The sequence below is a fragment of the Tachypleus tridentatus genome, chromosome 1 (genome assembly GCF_004210375.1).
Source record: "Tachypleus tridentatus isolate NWPU-2018 chromosome 1, ASM421037v1, whole genome shotgun sequence".
Classification (NCBI taxonomy): Eukaryota; Metazoa; Arthropoda; class Merostomata; order Xiphosura; family Limulidae; genus Tachypleus; species Tachypleus tridentatus.
The window spans coordinates 113,777,392-113,799,104 of NC_134825.1; the positions used below are offsets into that span (position 1 = coordinate 113,777,392).

Consider the following 21,713-nt stretch of genomic DNA (forward strand, 5'->3'; position numbering starts at 1 on the left):
TAAGTCACTTGAGTTTAATATAACAATAATTTACATCAAACTTAAACTGTACCTAAATTATGACAAATTAAAAAATGGGCTTACTTTACTAAGAAACAGCCTTTTAAATTAATATTTGAAAAATGCACATCATATTGTTATGATCACACTACCACTTGTGTTACCATCAAAGTGTAACACCATTTATGTAAACATAGTGACCGTCACTCTGAAATTAGTAAATAAATTTGAAAATGATTTCTTTCATATATATATATATATATTGCAATTTGTTGATATAACAAGTAACACTATCCCCATAGTTTTTACACTTTGTGAGCACAAAATAGGCACTATGTGCATACAATGGGAATACTTGGTCATAGGACATGTTATATTTTACTCAAAGTTATTTCAAGACATTAAGGCAAAGAAACACTCAAAAAGGTTACAAGTTCCTTTGGGACGAAAATACTCGTGGAAAGGGCATATACCATCAACGGAAAGTAGGTGATTCACGTGGCACCCAACAAAAAGCCTAAAACAGTTTCAGGAATTGCATGCCAAAATTTACTGGACATAAAAGTACATTCCAAGCACTTTGCTAATTAAAAATATTAAGTACTTTTAATTTAAACTGTACTTACATTTCAAAAAGTTTTAATATTTCTGAAAACCTAAACAAAAAAACAACTTATCTTATACAAGTAATATATCTATACATACTATAACTTTCAGCTAAGAACTAATCACAGACTTGTGGTTTTTAAAAGAAACACACAACTAATGCAGAACAAAGCTTCATTCATCACCACAACTTTTCTTGTACATCTCTGATACAAAAATTTAACATTACATTACTTAATATTAGACATGAAAACAGGATATCCAAGTGTGTGCGAAAGTAACGTGATTAGTCATAACAAAACGTAGCGCAGAGGTTGAAAAATTCACGTCTTTGAGCACACACACGTTAGAGCACTTAGAAAAGATCCACATTCCTACATAAAGAATGGAACGTCTTCACAAGTCATCATCAGAATTCTTTCATTTAAGGGACACTTATAACAATAATGTTTGTGATGGCTACAAAGGTTTTTTGTGTTTTTTTTTTGAAGTGTTGTATGTTTGCCAAAGGTTAAACATTTTATGTCCACTAAAAACAAACAAATTTAACTTCCCACTGACCTTCACGGAAATTTAAACAGGGAAAATGAGACCTTAGCTTTACATGTCATTTTGCAACTGGGCCTCACCACTTATATCAATGTCTGCCTCTCGTTTCTTAACATTTCTAACACTTCATTACTTACCAATGGTTATATTATGTTTTCAGTCTTGGTCAAAGTAGGTTTCTCTTATTAGAAGTAACTGTTATACTTATTTTTGTTATTGAAACAGTATTGAGACTGTCAGTTCTGTTTCTTTTTAACACAAGTTCTATCTAACAAAGTAAATGTCCAACACACTTTCTGAATATGCTTGAGAAGGCAGTTTCAAAATGTGAATGCTTAATTAAACAAATAAAGACACCTGTGCAACTATGATTAAACTCTACAAAGTGTGTGTACCTGATACTGTGAAAACAAGCAGATACCTAACGAACAACAAGTTTAACAATAACTTTCTGTATGCCTACTTTAGAAGAAAACAATTTAACATTTTGTTTCAAATTTACTTATCAAAGGCCCTACTGACTAAACAGAACTACCATAAATGATGAAAGTGAACTTTCCAGATACATCTACAGTAAAAGAGATTGACATCAATATTACCTCATCATAATATAGATGTAAAAGGAACTAACTTGTTTGTAACACCATATGTAGAAGAACACAGTTAACCCTGAGTTGAATCACTATCTTCTGGCTGCAGAAAAATTGAAGGTAGCTTCTCCTGTAACAGCATTCTTCTGTACATTTCCCAGAGTCCCACCACCACGTTTCACCAAATGCTTTCTTCCATAAATATTTCAAAAAGAGAGAGAGAGAGTAACCATGTTATTCTGAGTCACCAGATGCTCGATGGTGAGACTCGCACTGCAACAAGTGTGATCGTAAGCTACATTTTGACATTGCCCCTTGGTTGCCCGTCCACTTGAGTCCATCAACAATATCCATCTCCAACTTTTCTTCTGGATTTTGTTTATCTTCAGTAAGAGTGGCATGCTCTATAGGGTCAGTTTCTTGGGCATCAACTCGATGAACGGGCGACTCGGTGTCGTGCGTGATTGAATACGTTACTCCCCTGACAACGTTCATCATACCAATAGGGCTGTAAGTTGGGGCATTCTGTAGACAAAAGCCATCCTGAAAGATTTGGGTGTAAGACTTACATTATTAACAAGACATTCTTGCAGACTGCCATGTGCTTGTTTGGAGAATAAAGTTTAGAACCAGTTCTTCAAAAAACGAAACTTGTTTCTCAAAATCACTTGTGAGAAATTCAAAATGTTTATGTGCAAGTTTATTATTTCATTAAAATTATGTGGACACCATTCACTAATTCAATAAAACCATCACAGTTACCACTTCTGCAGGTTCAAACATTTGTAATTAAATGTCAAAATATATTCCAACTGTTAAACGTTTTACCATTCTTACCCTTACAAAACATTCAGTTCAATTTATATTCATTCACAACAAAAGACAAAAACCATGCAAACAACCAATAAAAAAAATTTACAAAACATCTTAACCCTGAAAATTAAGAACATGATAATGAATAATGAAAAATTATTTCACTTTCAGTTAACAGTGAGAAAAAGGAAAACATTAATATGTCATAAATGACAGTGTACAAGATTTTGTTAAATAATTCATTATTGTAAATAAACGTGGGACTAAGTACCACACATACAATTTTCATTTTGGTATAAATGTGAGCCGTGGACACTTACCTGATTTTTGTGGGTCCCTTCTGGAACTTTTACTTGTTTATAATGCCGATGATGTGCTTCTGCTATAGCTAATGTAGCTTGGTGAATTTTTCGATAAATTTTCTCACCTTCTAACGTATGAAAGACAAACATCCCTTCTCCAGTACTACAGTGTCTACAAAAAACAAACAAACACTGCACAACCTTCTTATAGGTATCACTAGCAGTTTTACCATTACCTTTAAAACATTCATTCATTATAAAGTGATATTTTGACTTTGCACGTTAAAAATGACTTATTAATAACTGATGTAGTGCAGAATTTTCTCAACAGATGGTACAACAAAGATAAATGGTTGTTAGTACAAGTGAGCAAAATGCTCGTGACAATTATCTATTACCTTTGTGATAAAAATTTTTAGAAGTGAGAAACAGAAAAATAACATAACCATCTACAAAATTAACTTCAGCAATATTTAAAGCTAATATAAAAAGATTTACCATAATACAAGCAGGAACTATACTAAAGTTGTAATTACCTAAACAGCACTGTTTGTGTCTCACTCAAAAAAAAACAAGAGAGCTGCAGCATTTATTGAAATAGGTTGGGGAACATGGTTTTATCAACTAATATTATCTATTCATTTCACAAGTACATTCAACAATGAATATTATGCAGTTAATGAATCCAAGATTGTCATCACTAAGTCATCCAGTGAAACTTGAACAAAGATGAAACCCAGATTGTACTTTGTTTGAGATTAATGGTTTACATCTGTTTCCTGTTTGTTTTTATTTTAGGCTAATCCACAGTTTATTTCTTCTTTACTTCTTGTAACACATTATCTTCTAGTGGTATTTTAACTCCAATTCTGTCAGCAGTTTCAACTAAAAATTCAGTTAATTATTAACAACAATGTAACACTATAATACTACATAAAACTAAAATTAATACACTAACAAGAAATTTAGTCTGCTCTATGTACATCTATATTTATACTATTAAGATTGACCAACACAATTAGTTAATAATAACCCTATTAATATAATTATACAAGACATGTTTATCAACAATTCAAAAGATTTGTACACGTTAACTGAAGAAAGTTTTAAATTCAGAGCTTTGTACTATCTCTCATATGAAGTATCTAACCTTCCTGCTTCAAAAGTTAATTTTGTAGGATCACTCCCATATCTTCGTAATGCAGTTAGCGACCAAGAAACCAACTTTAATCGAGGGTTCGTCACATCCCACAAGTAAACATTTTCATGCGTCACTTGGAGCAGACACTCTCCAAAAACGTCCAGTTTTGGAGTTGGCATTAGATAAACATGAAACTGTTCTGTAAACCAAATGAATGAAAATATTACATTCCCTTACATAATCAGATAAAAAACACATCAATACATCATGTTTTATATTTCGTACATTCTCAGAGAGCTGTAGCAGATCTAAGACTGGTTGAAGAACAGTGTCAATACTTTATAAAATCTGAAATGCTCTACATCTGGGTTCATCACAACATCACAAGGTTTTATTTTTGAACTTCAGACAAAGCCACTCACTGGATATCTGCACTAGCTATCCCTAACCTAAAGGAGATAAACTAGGTGGAAATACAGCAACTCAAAACCACTCACCTACAATTCTTGGGCTATTCTTTGTCAACTAAAAGTGGAACTGGTCTTCACATTATGAAACCTCCAGGGCTGAAAGGGCAAACAGATTCAGTGGTAGGACACTAACTTGTGACTCACATATTGAGAGTCAAGTACCCTTACTCCTAGGCCCAACATCACAGGGTTAATAAAACTATGGTCAGTGCATTTAAACCAGGGTTTGAGGAAAAACTTCAAATCTTCTAATAGGTGATATTAATGTTACTGTCATCTTAAATTAAATAATTACTATCTGGTTAGCTCTACTCAGAGCAGTTAGTTTTTTTTCCAAAAAAATATGTGACCTGTTTCATCCACAAATAACTTAGGCGACTTACATAAAAGACAAGTGCTCATTAAAACCATCAGCACATGGTGAACATATCATAAGTTTTAAAATACTAGGGTGATCAACTGACCCCTCCCATGGCTCTAACTCTCGTATTTGAATAATCTATATCGTATTTTATTACTCTAACAACTGAAGTGTTGATGGAAGCTTCCAGAAAAGAATCACTTTGTGAGACATAAAACTGAAAAGCACTAATTATGACAGTACTGAAACTATGGGCACCATTACACTTTGTCTTTGATTCCAAATATTACTGAAAAAAGTCACAATGATATTTACTTTTTTACTTCACAACCCAGCACTGTTTCTTCTACTCTACACAAGTTTAGTAATGTTTTTTCCAGAGGAAGCAAAATATTAAGCCTAGGTTGATGCTATCCTTTTTTAAACATTGAAACTACACCTTCTAGATGCAATCACCAAGGTGCGTGTGAATTAACTCAAAATAAAAAATAAAGGTATATACCAGTGAACCAACAGATGGTTGAGCAGGCAGTCAATGAACCATAATAAAATATTACAGTTTGTAAGACATGATTTAGACAAAATTTAGTTTTTATTATTTAAATTTCAATGATTTTAAATGACCAAGAATTTGTTAAGCCTTCAAACAGGTCTATCAAAATTCACTAATTTGTGTACAAAACAAGTTCTACATAAAAATATTACAAAGTTGTTTAGAAACAACACGTTGTAGTATATTTTTTCTAAATATTTTGTTCAAATTATGATGTTCAGGAACTTTAAAATAATTCTTATGTAAAGTTTTATTTTCTGTGATGTATCACATTAGTAACTAAATCATGCATTTTGCAAGATATGCTACTCAGAGGTCCTTGCACACAGCAACACAAACATCAGTTACAATGCTTGTCTATAATATACTGGGATACAGCTCTTTGTATCGTAATATAACAATTCTGGAAAAACCTGGCTGTATTAATTAACAATAAACAAAAACTAACATTGCAAAAAGTAGTCCTCATACATTACTTATGACAATTATATACAATTAAATCTAAAAACACTACTATTTTTACATTACAGATACATCAAACTGATCAACTCATAGAAATACAAAAATACATATTAATTGTTATTAATTATTTTAACATGTTCAGTGTTCGTTTACCCTGACACAGACCTGGGTCGCAGCTTTTTGTAAACTTAACACAGAAGCTTCTAAAAACTTGAAAAATATCCCCATGTTTTAAAGATGAAACGAGCTGACTACTACAGTTGTTTCATTTTAAAATCACATCCAACTATGTTACATACTAAAAACCTGTTATTTTCTAGTGTATTTAAAGAAACGTGATGAAACAGCTAGACTAGTCAGTGCATACCAACAGTAACAAGAAACAGGTTTCCTGCTACAGCATGTTATTTCTGAAGTAAATTTATAACTTTAATCAACAGGGAAGATCATGGTACTGGTCTTCTATTTATTTTACAGTTCATTCTAAGTTGTTTGACTGACCTTCTAAATCTCTGGACCCTTGTCTCCTCGGCTTAATTTTGCACAATTTTTATAAATTATATCATTTATTTCATACCTAATATCTGGAATAATAGTATTCATTTCACAGTTTCCTTTTCTCTGTAAGTCACCAGTAATTAGTTCAATATTTTTTTTCACTTAAACTTCACCTTTTTTTGTTCTGCTCGTGTGAAATGACTTATTTTAAATAACTTTCAGTTATTTTTGAACATTTTGGCTTAACAGGTCACCTTACCCTGTAGTTCCTTCTGAATGCCAGAACTTAGAACATCTGGTTCCCCAGTGGCAAGACCTGGCTGTGGTAAGAAACACTCCTGAATCAGCACTTTAACCCAAGTGTCAGCCTCAAGATCTGAAGGAGAAAAGAAGTCTCATAAGAACAAATATAAATTGTTACACTTAGAGCCTGACATAGGAAAAGTTAGATTTACACATAACATCTGCATGTTGAAAGGGTTCATTACTCATTATTATTAGTGTTATGCAAACAAATATTTGTAGAAAACACATGATTACATAAAAGTTTAAAAGTACTTTAAAGACATAAGGCCTTAAGTAGGCTTTAAATATTCACTTCACTATCAATAACTTCCTTGTTAAAATCTTGAAAATAAATGTCTCTTTAACTAGAACATATTTTGGCTGAACTGTAATAATAATAAAATGAGTTGACATCTAAACAATTACAGCTTATTACAACACCTTTTGTAATAATATGAACAACACACAACATTCAACTTTCTAATACAACAATGAAACTTCAGATATACTCAGCATTAAATCTATACTTCTAAAAGCTTATGCAATTTTAGGAGAAACTTCTTCTCATGTGGGTTTGAAGACAAAAAATAAAGGGGTTTCATATAAATTATATTCCAAGGAAGTGATACAAAAAGCAACAGGAGATTTGTTATAAAAAACAATACCTGAATCACACGCGAAATTCTTCGTGGTGTTATCTTTGAAGCAAATAATGAAGGCATGTTTTCGTACACTAGCTGTCAACCTTGACACACTGTTGACTGTATTCAAGAAGGCTGCCTTGTGAGCACCACTACTACGAGCTGTTTTCTCATCTGTGTATTTCTCAAGACGACACGGTCCTTTGCTCGAGGCTCGTCGTAATACAATCCATCTTCTCTGCCAAAGCTTCAACAAGTGTTAAGACAGGTATAATCATATTTTCTTTTTAAAAAATAGTTCACAACCATGAACATGAAACTGAAATAATTATTATCAAACGAGGTGACAGAAAAACGTATACTACAACCTAAAAAAGAACAATTGCATTGTTTGCACATTAAAATCCTTCTTGATTAGAAATAAAGATGACAAATTGATTATTGGCATGTGAAAATCTTTTCAATTATCATATCACTTAAACATTTATAAATCACACTTTTATATTTAAAATCTACTGTTAGTCTAAACAAACAGATAAGATAGGATTTGAAAACCAATGAAGTTTCATTTCATAACTCTTCTAAAATAACACAGGTTATTTATTAATATTATAAGAAAAATTGGATAATGGATACATTATCAACCACACCCAAAAACACACACTATTTAAGCATACACACTTCTGTATATAAACTCAAGAATTTTAAAAGAAATGAAACAACAAGCAACTGGCACATAAAAAGCTCCCTTTGAAAATCTTACTGTAACCACCACACTTCATCTCATTCTTTAGATTTGTTTTCCAAAACCTTCAACAAGCCACAAACAAGAAATTTTTTCAGCCCTATAAATACTATATACTTATTTTAATTTCCAGAAATATATTATAATAAAATTAAACTTTGTTACTGAAACATTTATAGTTACATAAATATTTTTAAAATTTTCACTATTACATTTTAAATTTGAGTTTTAAATTATATGTAAATGTTTTAGAACTGGACATTAAAACAAGAATTCATAATACTCTCTGTAGAAAGAGTATGACAAACAACTTTTAAAAAATAATCATTAATTATTGTTTCTGTTGAACAACAATGAAAATGTGTTTCTTTTTTTCTAACACAAAATGCTTCAAACTTCTAGATATATTTATGTTGGTATATATAATGAGGAACAAAAATATTACCCCTACTTTACGACTTCGTATTCTCGTGTAACCTTGTTTTGCAATGTCTCTTGTATCAGTAGCCATTCTTTTGTGTGCTTTTTACCCTGAGTGACACATTTCAGTTTCTCTGAAAATAAAATAAAAATGTAGTTATTCTTAGAATTTAAGGAGGACTCTAAAAGTTAAATGTCCAAGTGAACAAATTCATCATTTAGAAATAAAACAGGCGACAAGACCAAACATTCATCCAAATACGTTTAATTCGTGAAAACACTTAATAAACAAAAAAGAAAAAAAATCAAAGCTCATATCACTTGTGTGTCTCAAATTAATTAGTTTAATTTTTTACTAATAAGCTTTTAATGTTTTGTTTTTCCTGTTACCAGCTTTCTTTTGTTAAACCATTTTCTGTAAATTTACCTCTTTGTAACAAACTCTTCTAAAGTGACCACACACACACGAGTTAATATAGAGATAAATCTTTTAACAAGTACAATCATGCATTTCTTTTATTTAAAAAAACAAGACAAAAACAATCTAGATGTAAAAAAGACAACTTTTGGGTGCATAATGGCTCTGATGCTATAAAGGAGTCAAAATATGTATAGTACTCTACATATTTACCAATGAAAGAATGAACATTGTATATGTATGTATATGTGTCTAACCCAAAACATTTGGCATTGGTCCATGTTCTTTAGTTCCCTTATGCTACTGACCTATAAATTTCTAACTTAATATAACCAATAAAGCTGTATTTATATGCAAAAACGGCTCGTTTGGGTTGAGAAAATATTTTACATAGAAGAGCGAACAACGTTTCGACCTTCTATGTAAAATATTTTCTCAACCCAAACGAGCCGTTTTTGCATATAAATTTCTCAACAAGTGGGTTTCTCGACATCACTGAAAGCTGTATTTACTTGTAGATAAAGTCATACAAATTATACTGTGAACTGACCTACTTTATGTGTTAAAACTTCTAACAAAAGAACAAGTGCATGAAAAGAAATCATTACCTACTGAATTTTAATAAACAATATATATATTACACAATATTTAACTGGTTCAGTCCTGTCCATACTTAATATAAACTTTAAGTTTCTTAAAATTAAATTTAAACCAAATGAATCACAAAATATATTCCATACTAGAGCATCTTGTGTATTCTCTACAATAACTTAAAAGAAATTAGTACAATTATGATTTATATTACCTTAACTTAAAAAATAACACCTTCAGCAGTATCTGGTTCTCTTTAACCAGAGAGAATACTCTGTAAACATGCAATCAACTGTATCAGATAAGATAAAACTACTATCAATGACAGTGGGAAAAGTATGAAAAACAGATTTTTCACATTTTAGAAGGGATTCTCTCGTGTGTTGCCTGTCTCCTTCAATTCTAAAAATGTAAACCAGTCTAGATAACTGTCTACAAACTTTAATGAATGAAATGTCCATAAATTGTTACATTTCTATTTCAAAAGATGAACATGTAACTGCAGTAAAATGGAAAATATCGATCCATGTAAAATTCTTTCTTGTATTTCACTGAATGATGTGTTAAAAATTAAAATACTTCACTTGTTTCACCACTTTATGATCATGACAGTAACATTCAGTATAGTTGAAGTGGCAGTAACAGTTTCACGGTAATATTAGGTGTTACAACTGGGATATTTTATATGAAATAAACATTTTAAACATTGTTTGCAGAAACTAAAGACTGATTATTTAATTATTCATATAAGAAAAGCTGGTTTAATATGTTTAGCAAAATTATTTTGGTACTTTGTAAATGATGAATGGTTTAAATCAAGTAAACAAAACATCATACAGTGATGTGTAATATATGCCCTGCTAGTTCAGTTAACTTATTGAATAATCATTAAACATTCAAAGTCTTTTTTTTTCTTATACAAATTATTATAACTTATCTATTCTAGTCTGAAATCATACCACATGCAGTTTAATGACATAAACACTGACTTACTGTTACATAACTAACCATACTAAAAACTGTATTGTTTAAATAATACACAACATATTGATGTGCTTGAGTGTACCTCAAACCAAATGTGTTTACAATTAGGAAAATTTCAAAATTAAAAGAATAAGTAAAACAATATTACATATCTTCCATCCATAACTTGTAAGTGTAAACAGTATCCAATTTTATGACATCCTTTTATTCCCATTTGAGTACAAAAATAAAAAAATAAAATAGTATAGACACAAAATCAAATTCTGAATCAGGGAAGAGAAAAAACAAACAAACAGTAGAATTCAGATACAATTCTTATGTCTAAATTTCATGCTGCAGTTTAGATAACTTAATCATGTAACAACAGCCTATTTACACACACACACTGTGACAGTAATTATACTAGTACTACCAAAACTAAAACATTTAACATACATTCCTTACCTTCTTATGCCTTAAGCTCAATATTCCTGTGACTATTACTTATCGTATTACTGGCTTTAGAAACTAACCTCAGAGTTATACACTTCATATAGTCTATAATAATACCTAAACTTAAACCTACGCTAACATGTTAAAATCAACTTTTTTAAGACCTTTAGTTAGGCCTAACCTCGTACTCACTTTTTTAGCAGTTCAAATAAAATAAAACACAATTCTCTCTTGTGTTATTTTTCACTGTTCGTTCAAAATGCTATTTCTTCTTTCCTATAAGAAACAAACAGTTTATTTTTAAATTACACAAAAAGTTACAACATTTACTACCAATTATGTATATATACCATAATTCCGAACATATTTAGGACTTACAAGGTAATCATAAACATTGACGTCAAATGGAATACTAAACTCATTGACCCCTAGCGTTAAAAATAAAACAAAATAGTCTTGTAAATTTTAAGTCAAAATGAAAAATATTATTAAACACAGTATTAGACTTACTAGTTTCATTTTATGTTTACTTGGTGGTTATAAGCATTTTGCATTATGAGTTACAGTTTGTCGAGTAAGAAATATTTTTTTTTAAAACAGCTACAACATTTCCACCACTGTTCTGAAAACTCATATCAACGTTCAACAATATACCAAGATTTACAATTTTACCGTTGGTAAGAAAGAAAGAAAATCTGCGCGACATATGCATCATATAAAAAGGTATTAAAATTAAAGAATCGATGGTAGTTATTTACACATGTGCATATTATTCTGGGCCCAGCATGGCAAAGCGTGTTAAGGCGTTCGACTCGTAATCCGAGAGGCGCGGGTTCGATTGTTTGTTTGTTTTGAATTTCGCACAAAGGTACTCGAGGGCTATCTGTGCTAGCCGTCCCTAATTTAGAAGTGTAAGAAAAAAGGGAAGGCAGCTAGTCATCACCACCCACCGCCAACTCTTGGGCTACTCTTTTACCAACGAATAGTGGGATTGACCGTCACTTTATAACGCCCCCACGGCTGAAAGGGCGAGCATGTTTGGCGCAAAGGGGATGCGAACCTGCGACCCTCAGATTACGATCGCACGCCTTAACACGCTTGGCCATGCCAAGAGTTGGCGGTGGGTGGTGATGACTAGCTGCCTTCCCTTTTTTCTTACACTTCTAAATTAGGGACGGCTAGCACAGATAGCCCTCGAGTACCTTTGTGCGAAATTCAAAACAAACAAACAATCGAACCCGCGCCTCTCGGATTACGAGTCGAACGCCTTAACACGCTTGGCCATGCCGGGCCCAGTGGGTTCGAATCCCCGTCGCACCAAATATGCCATTGGTCTACTCTCTTACCAACGAATAGTGAGATTGACCGTCAAATTGTAACGCCCTCACGGATAAAAGGGCGAGCATATTTGGTGCGGCCGGGATTCAAACCCGTGACCCTCAGATTATGAATCGAACGCTTTATCCCACCTGGCCATGTCGAGCCTTGGGGTTATATAACAATGTGCTTAGTGATACATTTTTCTTTAAATATGTTTTTGAAATAGTCCATTGACTTATCTAAAAGTCTGCCTAGCAATACAGGGATGTTTCCACAATTGTGTGAAACGGCTGCGTTTGTGAAACTGGGAACCCTGTATTCTTAACTGAGGTTTATGTTGTCTGGAGTTTGTTTATTTGTGATTTAGCTACATTTAACCGTGTTGGACATGGAGAAAGGTTTTATTTAGGTACAGTTTTGGAGGCTGTTTACTTGTCTTGGTTGGTTTCGAGAATAATTTAATTTGTGTTTTCGGAACATTTATTTTGATTTTCTATTTATTACTGTAGTTATTTCATGTGATTTAGTCGCGGTTATAAATTTTACACATAGCTGCATCATCAGGAAACTAGGAAAAGAAGCAGAGATTTGGATCTGACATTTCACTCATATACACGATAAACAGTATAAGGCTAATTACCCCTCCTTGCGGGACACGTGCTTCTGGGGTAGAATACTCCGAGAAGGTGTCCGATACATTGATTCTAACTTTTATTCTATCTATAAAGTTGGAGAGCCAGCGTATAATACTTCGCGGTGATTTCATTTCAGACATTTGGAATTTTAAATTATGTTCTTTGTACGATGTCAATGGATTCTATCCTCATATTTTTATGTTTTTGGAAATGTACTTTATTTATGTCCCGGCATGGCCAGTTGGTTAAGGCACTCGACTCGTAATCTGAGGGTCGCGGGTTCGAATCCTCGTCACACCAAACATGCTCACCCTTTCAGCCGTGGGGGCGTTATAATGTGACGGTCAATCCCACTATTCATTGGTAAAAGGGGTAGCCCAAGAGTTAGTGGTGGGTGGTGATGACTAGCTGCTTTCCCTCTAGTCTTACGCAACTAAATTAGGGACGGCTAGCGCAGATAGTTCTTGTGTAACTTTGCGCGAAATTCAAAACAAACCAATACTTTATTTATTTATGTTAATTTATAGATAAAACGTTTGTCACAGTTCATATTTTTACAGTATAATAATATAGTGGAACGTGTATTGAATTTCTCTCGTGGGTCGTTTAATAATAACCTTGTATTGTTTGTTTGTTTTGAATTTCGCGCAACGCTACACGAGGGCCATCTGTGCACAAAACGTTTCATGAAGAAATTAAAGTTATAGAATTAAAACCCAAGTTTGACGCCATTATAATTCTGGCTCTAGTCATAATGCTGTTAGCGACACCTAGAGGTAAACAAAGGTCGTTAAAAATGATTTAAAAACTTCCTAAGATTAATTATTTGGTGATAATTATTCAATTACTTTCAGGTGAGGAAATCTTACATCTCAGGAAAACAAAAAAATATGAGACTGTTTACTTTTGAACGCATAGCTACCCAATGAAATATTTTTTCTATGCTCACCACGGGTATCGAAACCAAATGTTTTCTGTTATAAGTCTTCTGACTTACCGCTGAGCCACTTTGGGGCTTTTCATAGTGAAATCAATGTTTCGTAACGACAGTATTTGTTTGTCAGAGCGTAGGGTTAAGTAAAGATATATTATATGGAAAAGCGAATAAAAAATTTATTGTTTGCACTTTTAGAGAGCGCTTTATGGTAAAAAAGGGTTAACTAGTTTTAAGAGAGTGATAGTAGCTCATAGTTCATAGCTTTTACATAAAATTGGACAAAATACGAAACATGCCAGGAAATTGTTTGACGTGCATTACTTTCCTCACACATTCTAACTTGTGTATTTTGATATAACAAAAATGACATTGATCGTATTGGATATCACCAACATGTCATCAGATCTGTGAATATTTTCATTCGTAGCTTTAGATGGTTTAACAGGTTTAATTCTTTTAGTATTCTTAGGTTCACTGTAAGAAATTTGTACCTTTCATAATAAATTATGGTTAATTGTGCTGTCAAACCTTTTGCATTTCCAAAGACAGTTGTTACCTGTTTGTGTAAGAGATTCGTCCTTTCGCTTTCTGAAGGTGGATATAACACACCAGAAGGTCCATTACAATATCGTCCGTGTTCTATAGGACTTTATCCAGTATCTTGGCATTGTGAATGTCACGTGCTACTGGTTCTGTAGTTCACATTCATAAGACACTTCAACTATATTATTCAAAGGAAACTATATAAAAAATTGAAATTCTAAGAGTGACCAACTCTACCTAAATAAGAGTCGTATAAAGAGAAAAAGTTTGTTAGTTGCGGGTGTAGGTAGTACTTTTCAATACCAGGCCAATATGTAAGCCACTAAACTGATCCGAAATACGAGAAGATAAAATACAGAAAGGGGTGGGTGAATATTGAAGAGCTAGCTAATCGATAGAACTATTTTAACCACAAAGCTTGCTTTTTCAATTTAGAAAAATCCAAGGTTCGATTCCCTGTGGCGGCCAAGAGTTACAGATAGCCCGTTGTAAAAAAACACACACACACACAAAACAAAACAATTTTCAACTTATCTATCGGGTTTCAAGTTTATTTTATCTTACCATTCGGTTATGTAAGTCAATTTAGGTATTTGAATAATGTTACATTTCGTCGAATTCATTATTAAATAACAGTGGTACAACTGTGTAATGATCATACATATATGTAAATAGATGTTATATATATTTTCCCCCAGAGATGAATTTGAAAAAGGAATCTGTGACGTGGAAGTCTAATGATTTCTTTGACTGAAGCTTCGCCCATTCAAGATTTTTCGGTAAAGCCTCGGGCAGTAAGCCAAAGACATGCATACCATAAGGGTCTTTATAAAAATGAAGTAAAAACGACTCCGTTTAAATATTGTACACAGATCACCACATAAGAATTCTAATGAATGTCCTCTTTACTGTGGGCTTAGTTTTTCCTATTCAGCACGAATTGGGTCAGCAAACAAAGAAGGCATAAGGTCAGGCCCGGCATGGCCAAGCGTGTTAAGGCGTGCGACTCGTAATCTGAGGGTTGCGGGTTTGCATCCCCTTTGCGCCAAACATGCTCGCCCTTTCAGCCGTGGGGGCGTTATAATGTGATGGTCAATCCCACTATTCGTTGGTAAAAGAGTAGCCCAAGAGTTGGCGATGGGTGGTGATGACTGGCTTCCTTCCCTATAGTCTTACACTACTAAATTAGGGACGGCTAGTACAGATATCTCTCGAGTAGCTTTGTGCGAAATTTAAAAAACAAAAAACGCATTAGGTCTCTACGTCACAAATTCGTTTGCTTTTTTTTTAAATTTCACCTCCGGTGAAAAAGAAGTGTATAACATAGTAGTTTGGAATAGTGTTAATTGGGAGTTCGCAACCTCCTTCATCCCACCCCAATTATTGCTGTTTTTAAGCATTTATAATCTTCGACACAAGTTAACTTTAACTACATTCATAGATGGCGTTACGATCTCATACAAATCAAAAAGAAAATGCGCTCGCTCTCCCTGGGGTTTCTACTCCAACAGCCACCATAACGTTGACTTAAGGAGCTGTTTCCGAGATAGATTCACTTCCTACTTTGACGCAGGATGTTTCAACTTCGCCCTTTAAGACACTTTTGCAGCCAATGACTGTCAATTAATTACTCACACGTGAAACACTTTGAAATAACTATAATAGCTACGTCTTGAAATGGAGTTACAGAAAGTACACCTACTGCCCCTAATTTTACCTCCACCTTTTCCAACAATGTCACACTGAACATCACACAGTGTATACCATGTTTTAAGTTCACACATATCGTGAAGCTTATACAGAACTTTGGTTTGTTTTTGAATTTCGCACAAAGCTACTCGAGGGCTATCTGTGCTAACCGTCCCTAATTTAGCAGTGTAAGACTAGAGGGAAGGCAGCTAGTCATCACCACCCACCGCCAACTCTTGGGCTACTCTTTTACCAACGAATAGTGGGATTGACCGTCACATTATAACTCCCCCACGAACCCGCGACCCTCAGATTACGAGTCGTACGCCTTAACACGCTTGGCAAGGCGGGGCACACAGAACTTTGGATGAGGTAGAAAGGATTCTGTAATAATATGCTATGTGTGACAGGATTATTTTTTGTTTATTATTTGTCATGAAAGTTTATTCAAATTTCATAGCCTAGACAAAAGACAGGTACCTCAGCTGGTGTACTACAGTCTTCAATTTAGCTTCTGTCAAATTGAAACCACACTTATCGATTGACAAAAACTGAAATTTCATAACGCAAATAAGGTATAACACAGTCCCGACGCAAATAAGGTATATCACAGTCCCGAATATAACGAGAATAAGATGTTTGTTATTCAAACAAACCCATCGGTACAACCCGCAAATGATACCAAAAAAAACACTTGAAACCAATGGCAATACCCGATACCTCCGAATAACCAGTATATATCTTCTATCAAACAACCATAACAGGGGGTGTCAGTAAATGAGTTATATACTGAACAAAACAAAAACTGTACATTTCTGTAATGTGAGAGATAGCTAACATTGCAAATTAACCTAAATACCACTAGAATGCAGTATTATGAATACTAGTAATGTGATAATTTGTTTCTGTTTTGGTTTTTTTAAATCAAGATGAGGGAATAACACTATCCAAACGACTCACCGGTCTCGGTCCCCGTACGCATACACACACACACACACACACACACACATATATATATATATATATATATATATAACTACAATGGTATACATATACGTGCGTGTACATGGCTAGGTGTTTAGGACTCACGTCACACCAAACGTGCTTGCCCTTTCAGCCGTGGGAGCGTTATAATATTACAGTTAATCCCACTATTTGTTGATAAAAGAGTAGCCCAAGAATTAGCGGAGGATGGTGATGACTAGCTGCCTTCCCTCTAGTCTTACACTGCTAAATTTGGGACGGCTAGCGTAGATGACCCTCGTGTAGCTTTGCGCGAAATTCACAAACAAACGAACATATACATGCTTGTATGTGATCGTTGTTAGTGGACACTTTTTATATATGACGTAACCTTACGATTACTCAACATGGATATACATGCCTTCACTTGTTTTTGTTGTTGTTCTGTAAATACGTTAATCCACTAAAACTGGTTGTGATACCTTCGGCTGTAGAGAAGAAACGACTGAGGTCATCGCATCTGTTTCTGTATGTGTGTGTGGTTTTGTTATTCACTAGATTGCAGTTTCATACGAAAAGCCGCGGAATACGACTTTAAATTCTACGTCATCAAAGTGACGTTGTCTTTACGTATTCAACAGGGCTAAAACACATCTTTAACCGTGTGTTTCGTACACATATATTCTGTTACGAATCTGAGATATACCTAGCTTCGCTACGGGAACAACACGGAAGTGAGACACCAGTTTCAAAGCAGGTTGTTGACGAACGCTTGCTAACCCGTACGAGGTCACAATCCGGTTCGGTGAACTTCTTTGTTCAACACAATGTCTGAACCAACGTACTCTCGTTTGTTTCGATAGTTGGTGATCTATTCTGTGGTAGTTCAAGTTTTGAAATAACTTATATATCACAGATCTTACATTGTCTGTGCTGGATTAATCTTTAAAAGAATGCCCCTCATTGTGGACCCTGAAATTCACGTGCGCAAATACTTACACATCAACGATGTAAGTTCCGCTATTTACTTCTGTAACTGTTTAGTTTCTTACAATCAAATGTTTGTTTAAAAGGCATAAATATAAGCTACTTTTAAATATTCTTAAAGAAAATCAGTATGTTTTTGTAAGTGTTAGTACAGAGACTAAATTAACAAACATAAGTAATGACGAGAAAACCCACTTGTAGAGAAAAATGTATATGTAAAAACGGCTGGCTTGGGTTGAGAACATTTTTTTTTAGAGAAGCGAACAACGTTTCGACCTTCTTCGGTCATTCTTCACAAACCTGACGATGACCGAAGACGGTCGAAACGTTGTTCGCTCCTCTACATAAAAAAATTTCTCGACCCAAACCAGCCGTTTTAACATTTATAAACACAAGTAAGTATATAGAAGTGAATATATTGTGTACATAGCTGCATTTGTGACGTTTTTCCTTACCTCACTTGATTGCAAAAAACAAATATCAGGTGATTTTTGGAAATGGTCGTGTGCATGTTTCCTGACTTTCTGTATGAACACTTTGAAATAAACTTTATAGGAAATGGCGGATGGTGTTTGTTTGTTAAATAGAAGTTGTATTATGAAGAAAATACTTATTACATTATAAATAGTATTTGGGTGCGAATAAGATAATTTTCAGTGCTTAGACTTACCACTAATTTATGTACGCAATAATATTTGGATAAAAGATCAGAATTACCCCAATTCTGTCCTGTCTGGCCAGCCATCTTTAAAATTAGTGCGCATGTCAAATGGCTTTTCTCTGTGTTTGTTCGTTGTTATTTGGGTCAATACCAATATTTTTGGGTCCGGGTAACGGCACCCGTACTGGATTGGTCACTGCATTGTGACCATCGGTAAATATAACATTAAATTGTAGAATATAAATTTAGATAAGTTCACGGGGTTTCTGTTTCACTGGATATTACATACAATTTTAATATATTTATATTCATAATTCCATAGTCTATATTGAAATAGACGCACGAGGTTTTTGTTTGAATAGAAATTATAAAGGTATATATTTATATTTTTATGACAAAGGTGTACAACTACCTCCAATAAAATTTAACTTAATACTAAATAAAATATTAGAAATCAATCTATTAATACATAAAGTATTAAAAAAATCACTTCGAAGAAGTTGTGACACTATTCGACTTCTGCTTTCATATTTACCATGTGATGACTCGGAACTCTTCGGCAAGCGCTTGGCTATAAATACGCATGCGCATTTTCCACTTACTACTTTGGAGTACTAACATGTGTATGTAAAATCGGTTGGTTATGGGTAGAGAAAGCACTATAGACACATAAACAAACGCAAAATTAAAGAAGCCTTACTTATTAAACAACTCAAGCCCAAAATAAACCAATGCAAAGGAACACCTTTATACCAATATTAAAAATAATATAAAATTACATATTCAAACATCTAAGCACGCCCTCTACATCCCGACACTCAGTTACACAACCCCTTTCAAACATGTGGTCAGCTTCCGGTCAGTTGCCTCTTTCTTTCTTTGTGAACTTGACGATGACCGAAGAATGTCTAAACGTTGTTCGCTCCTCTACGTAAAAAAATTTCTCAACCCAAACGAGCCATTTTTACATATATATTGGAGTACTAATAGTTCGCACGTGACACATGAGCATGTATTCTGGTGGTTTTTATATATAAAGTAACGTCGATCTCATGGAAGGGAAAGTATGAGGTGTTTTTAAGCGCGTTAGCTGATAAAATTAATTTTACAATTGCCACAGAATTTCATTTTTTTTTAAGTAAAAGTATGTTATCAAGTTCTGTTATGGATTTCAAACATGTGTTCAAATGAATTATCTTGCAAACACTAGTTTATAATGAAATGAGTGTGTGTGTGTGTGTGTTTTTCTTATAGCAAAGCCACAGCGGGCTATCTGCTCAGCCCACCGAGGGGAATCCAACCCCTTATAATGAAATGACCAACCGACATTCTGTGTTACTTTATAGAGATTTTATTTTGTTTCTGGTAATAAAATCAGCCTGTTTACTCGTACAAACACTATTACTATTATTACTCTATGGAAGACCCGGTATGGTTAGGGCACTTGTAGGGGTGTTGTAATGTCACGATCAGTCCCACTATTCGTTGGTAAAAAGAATAATCTTAGAGATGGTGGTGGGTCGTGATGACTAGCTGCTTTCCATCTAGTCTTACACTGCTAAATTAGGGAGGGCTAGCGCATATAGTCCTCGCGAAGCTTTGCGCGAAATGAAAACAAAACAAAACAATACTACATTGTGCAGTAGAAAAACCGTACGGAGTACATAACACCATCCGAATCCAATTTTTCATTATTGTGTTCAATCCAAACATGGCAAACCACGTGATTGGACACAGTACATTTTTTTTTTTTTTATAAATTAAACAATCAATACTGATGAATGACATTCGCTATGGAGACAGTAGTTTCACAACCTGACGTGATGAGTCGTCTTGGCGGACACCATGTGTTAAACAATCAATACTGATGAATGGCATTCGCTATGGAGACAGTAGTTTCACAACCTGACGTGATGAGTCGTCTTGGCGGACACCATGTGTTAAACAATCAATACTGATGAATGGCATTCGCTATGGAGACAGTAGTTTCACAACCTGACGTGATGAGTCGTCTTGACAGACACCATGTGTTAATGTTAGTTAAACGCTACACTGCTTCTGGACTCCTAAACTTAAAATTCAACATTGTGGTGTGTAAATCATCGCTACAACTTCAACTACTGGTAAGTAAGTCCTTCTGAAGCCAAAATCAGAATAATCAGCAGAACATTTGGCGATTATGCTACTTGTTGGCCCTCTATTTTACTGGTGTGTTTTTTTTGATAAACTTAGTGTCTTAATAGTTTTTGAAAACCTAAGTTAGATGTTTATAGAAGCATTTTAGATTCTACAAGAGAGATTTGAGACTAAGGTGAGAAATACATAATATACAGCAGCCATTTTTTTCCGAACCATCACTGCATACTAAACATTATCGTACTTAGTTATACAACCATAAATAAGTTATATAGGTCAATGACTAGAGCACATTTGGAGTACTATATTTTGAGTCTAGGGCTTATTGTTTTAGGAGGGACATTTAATTGTTTTAAAAGATTGGGAGAGTTTCTTGGATAATACCTGAGGTGTAAAATTGTTTTCTTATGAAAATAGAAAAGAAAGAGGGAATCTGGTTGAGGTATTCCAGCTGATTATGAGAACTGATAGTGTTGATGCAATATATACTTTTTGCACACTTATTGGGGAGAATCCTAAACTTAGGAACACAAATATAAATTTTGGCGAGGTAGCAGTCATATTCAGCTAAAACAGTTTCACTGTTCTAGCAGGTGAGTTAGCCTTTGAAAAGGACTGTCTTCGAACGTGGTGGATGTATTGAATAAGAGAGTTGAATGAAAGTGTTGATAAATATTTTGAGTTACAAGGGCTGGTTTTAGTTTATTTTATAAATCAGTTTAGTGGATGAGGCATCCTAGATGGACCAACAGGTCCCTTGTTGTTCTTGCATTTTATGTTTATTCAAATCGAGAGACCTTTTGTTTGATTTGTTGTTGTTGTGTGTGAAGAACAAAGTTTCATAAAGGGCTATTCGTACCCTGCCCACCACAGCATCGAAACCCAGTTTCTAGCGGTATAAATCTACAGACGTACCACTGAACTACTTGGGAGAAGTTTGGTTTGGTTTATTTTGAATTTCGCGTAAAGCAACACAAGAGT

The 21,713-nt window shown here is 34.0% G+C and overlaps 1 protein-coding gene across 2 annotated transcripts; it reads right to left on the reverse strand.

Moving 5' to 3' along the window:
* LOC143258593 (docking protein 5-like) lies at positions 1–11,289 on the reverse strand. Of its 2 annotated transcripts, none has more exons than XM_076517794.1 (8): positions 11,240–11,289; positions 11,054–11,137; positions 8,468–8,570; positions 7,296–7,518; positions 6,605–6,721; positions 4,011–4,200; positions 2,879–3,032; positions 1–2,288 (listed from the first exon to the last, which is right to left on the reverse strand). In XM_076517794.1, the coding sequence occupies exons 3-8, from the start codon at positions 8,525–8,527 to the stop codon at positions 1,980–1,982; spliced, it is 1,053 nt and encodes a 350-aa protein (XP_076373909.1). In that variant the 5' UTR covers positions 8,528–8,570; positions 11,054–11,137; positions 11,240–11,289; the 3' UTR covers positions 1–1,979. The 2 variants fall into 2 exon arrangements, with proteins under 2 accessions (XP_076373909.1, XP_076373899.1); XM_076517784.1 differs by having other exon boundaries at positions 8,462–8,570.
* Between the last annotated feature and the right edge of the window lie 10,424 nt (positions 11,290–21,713).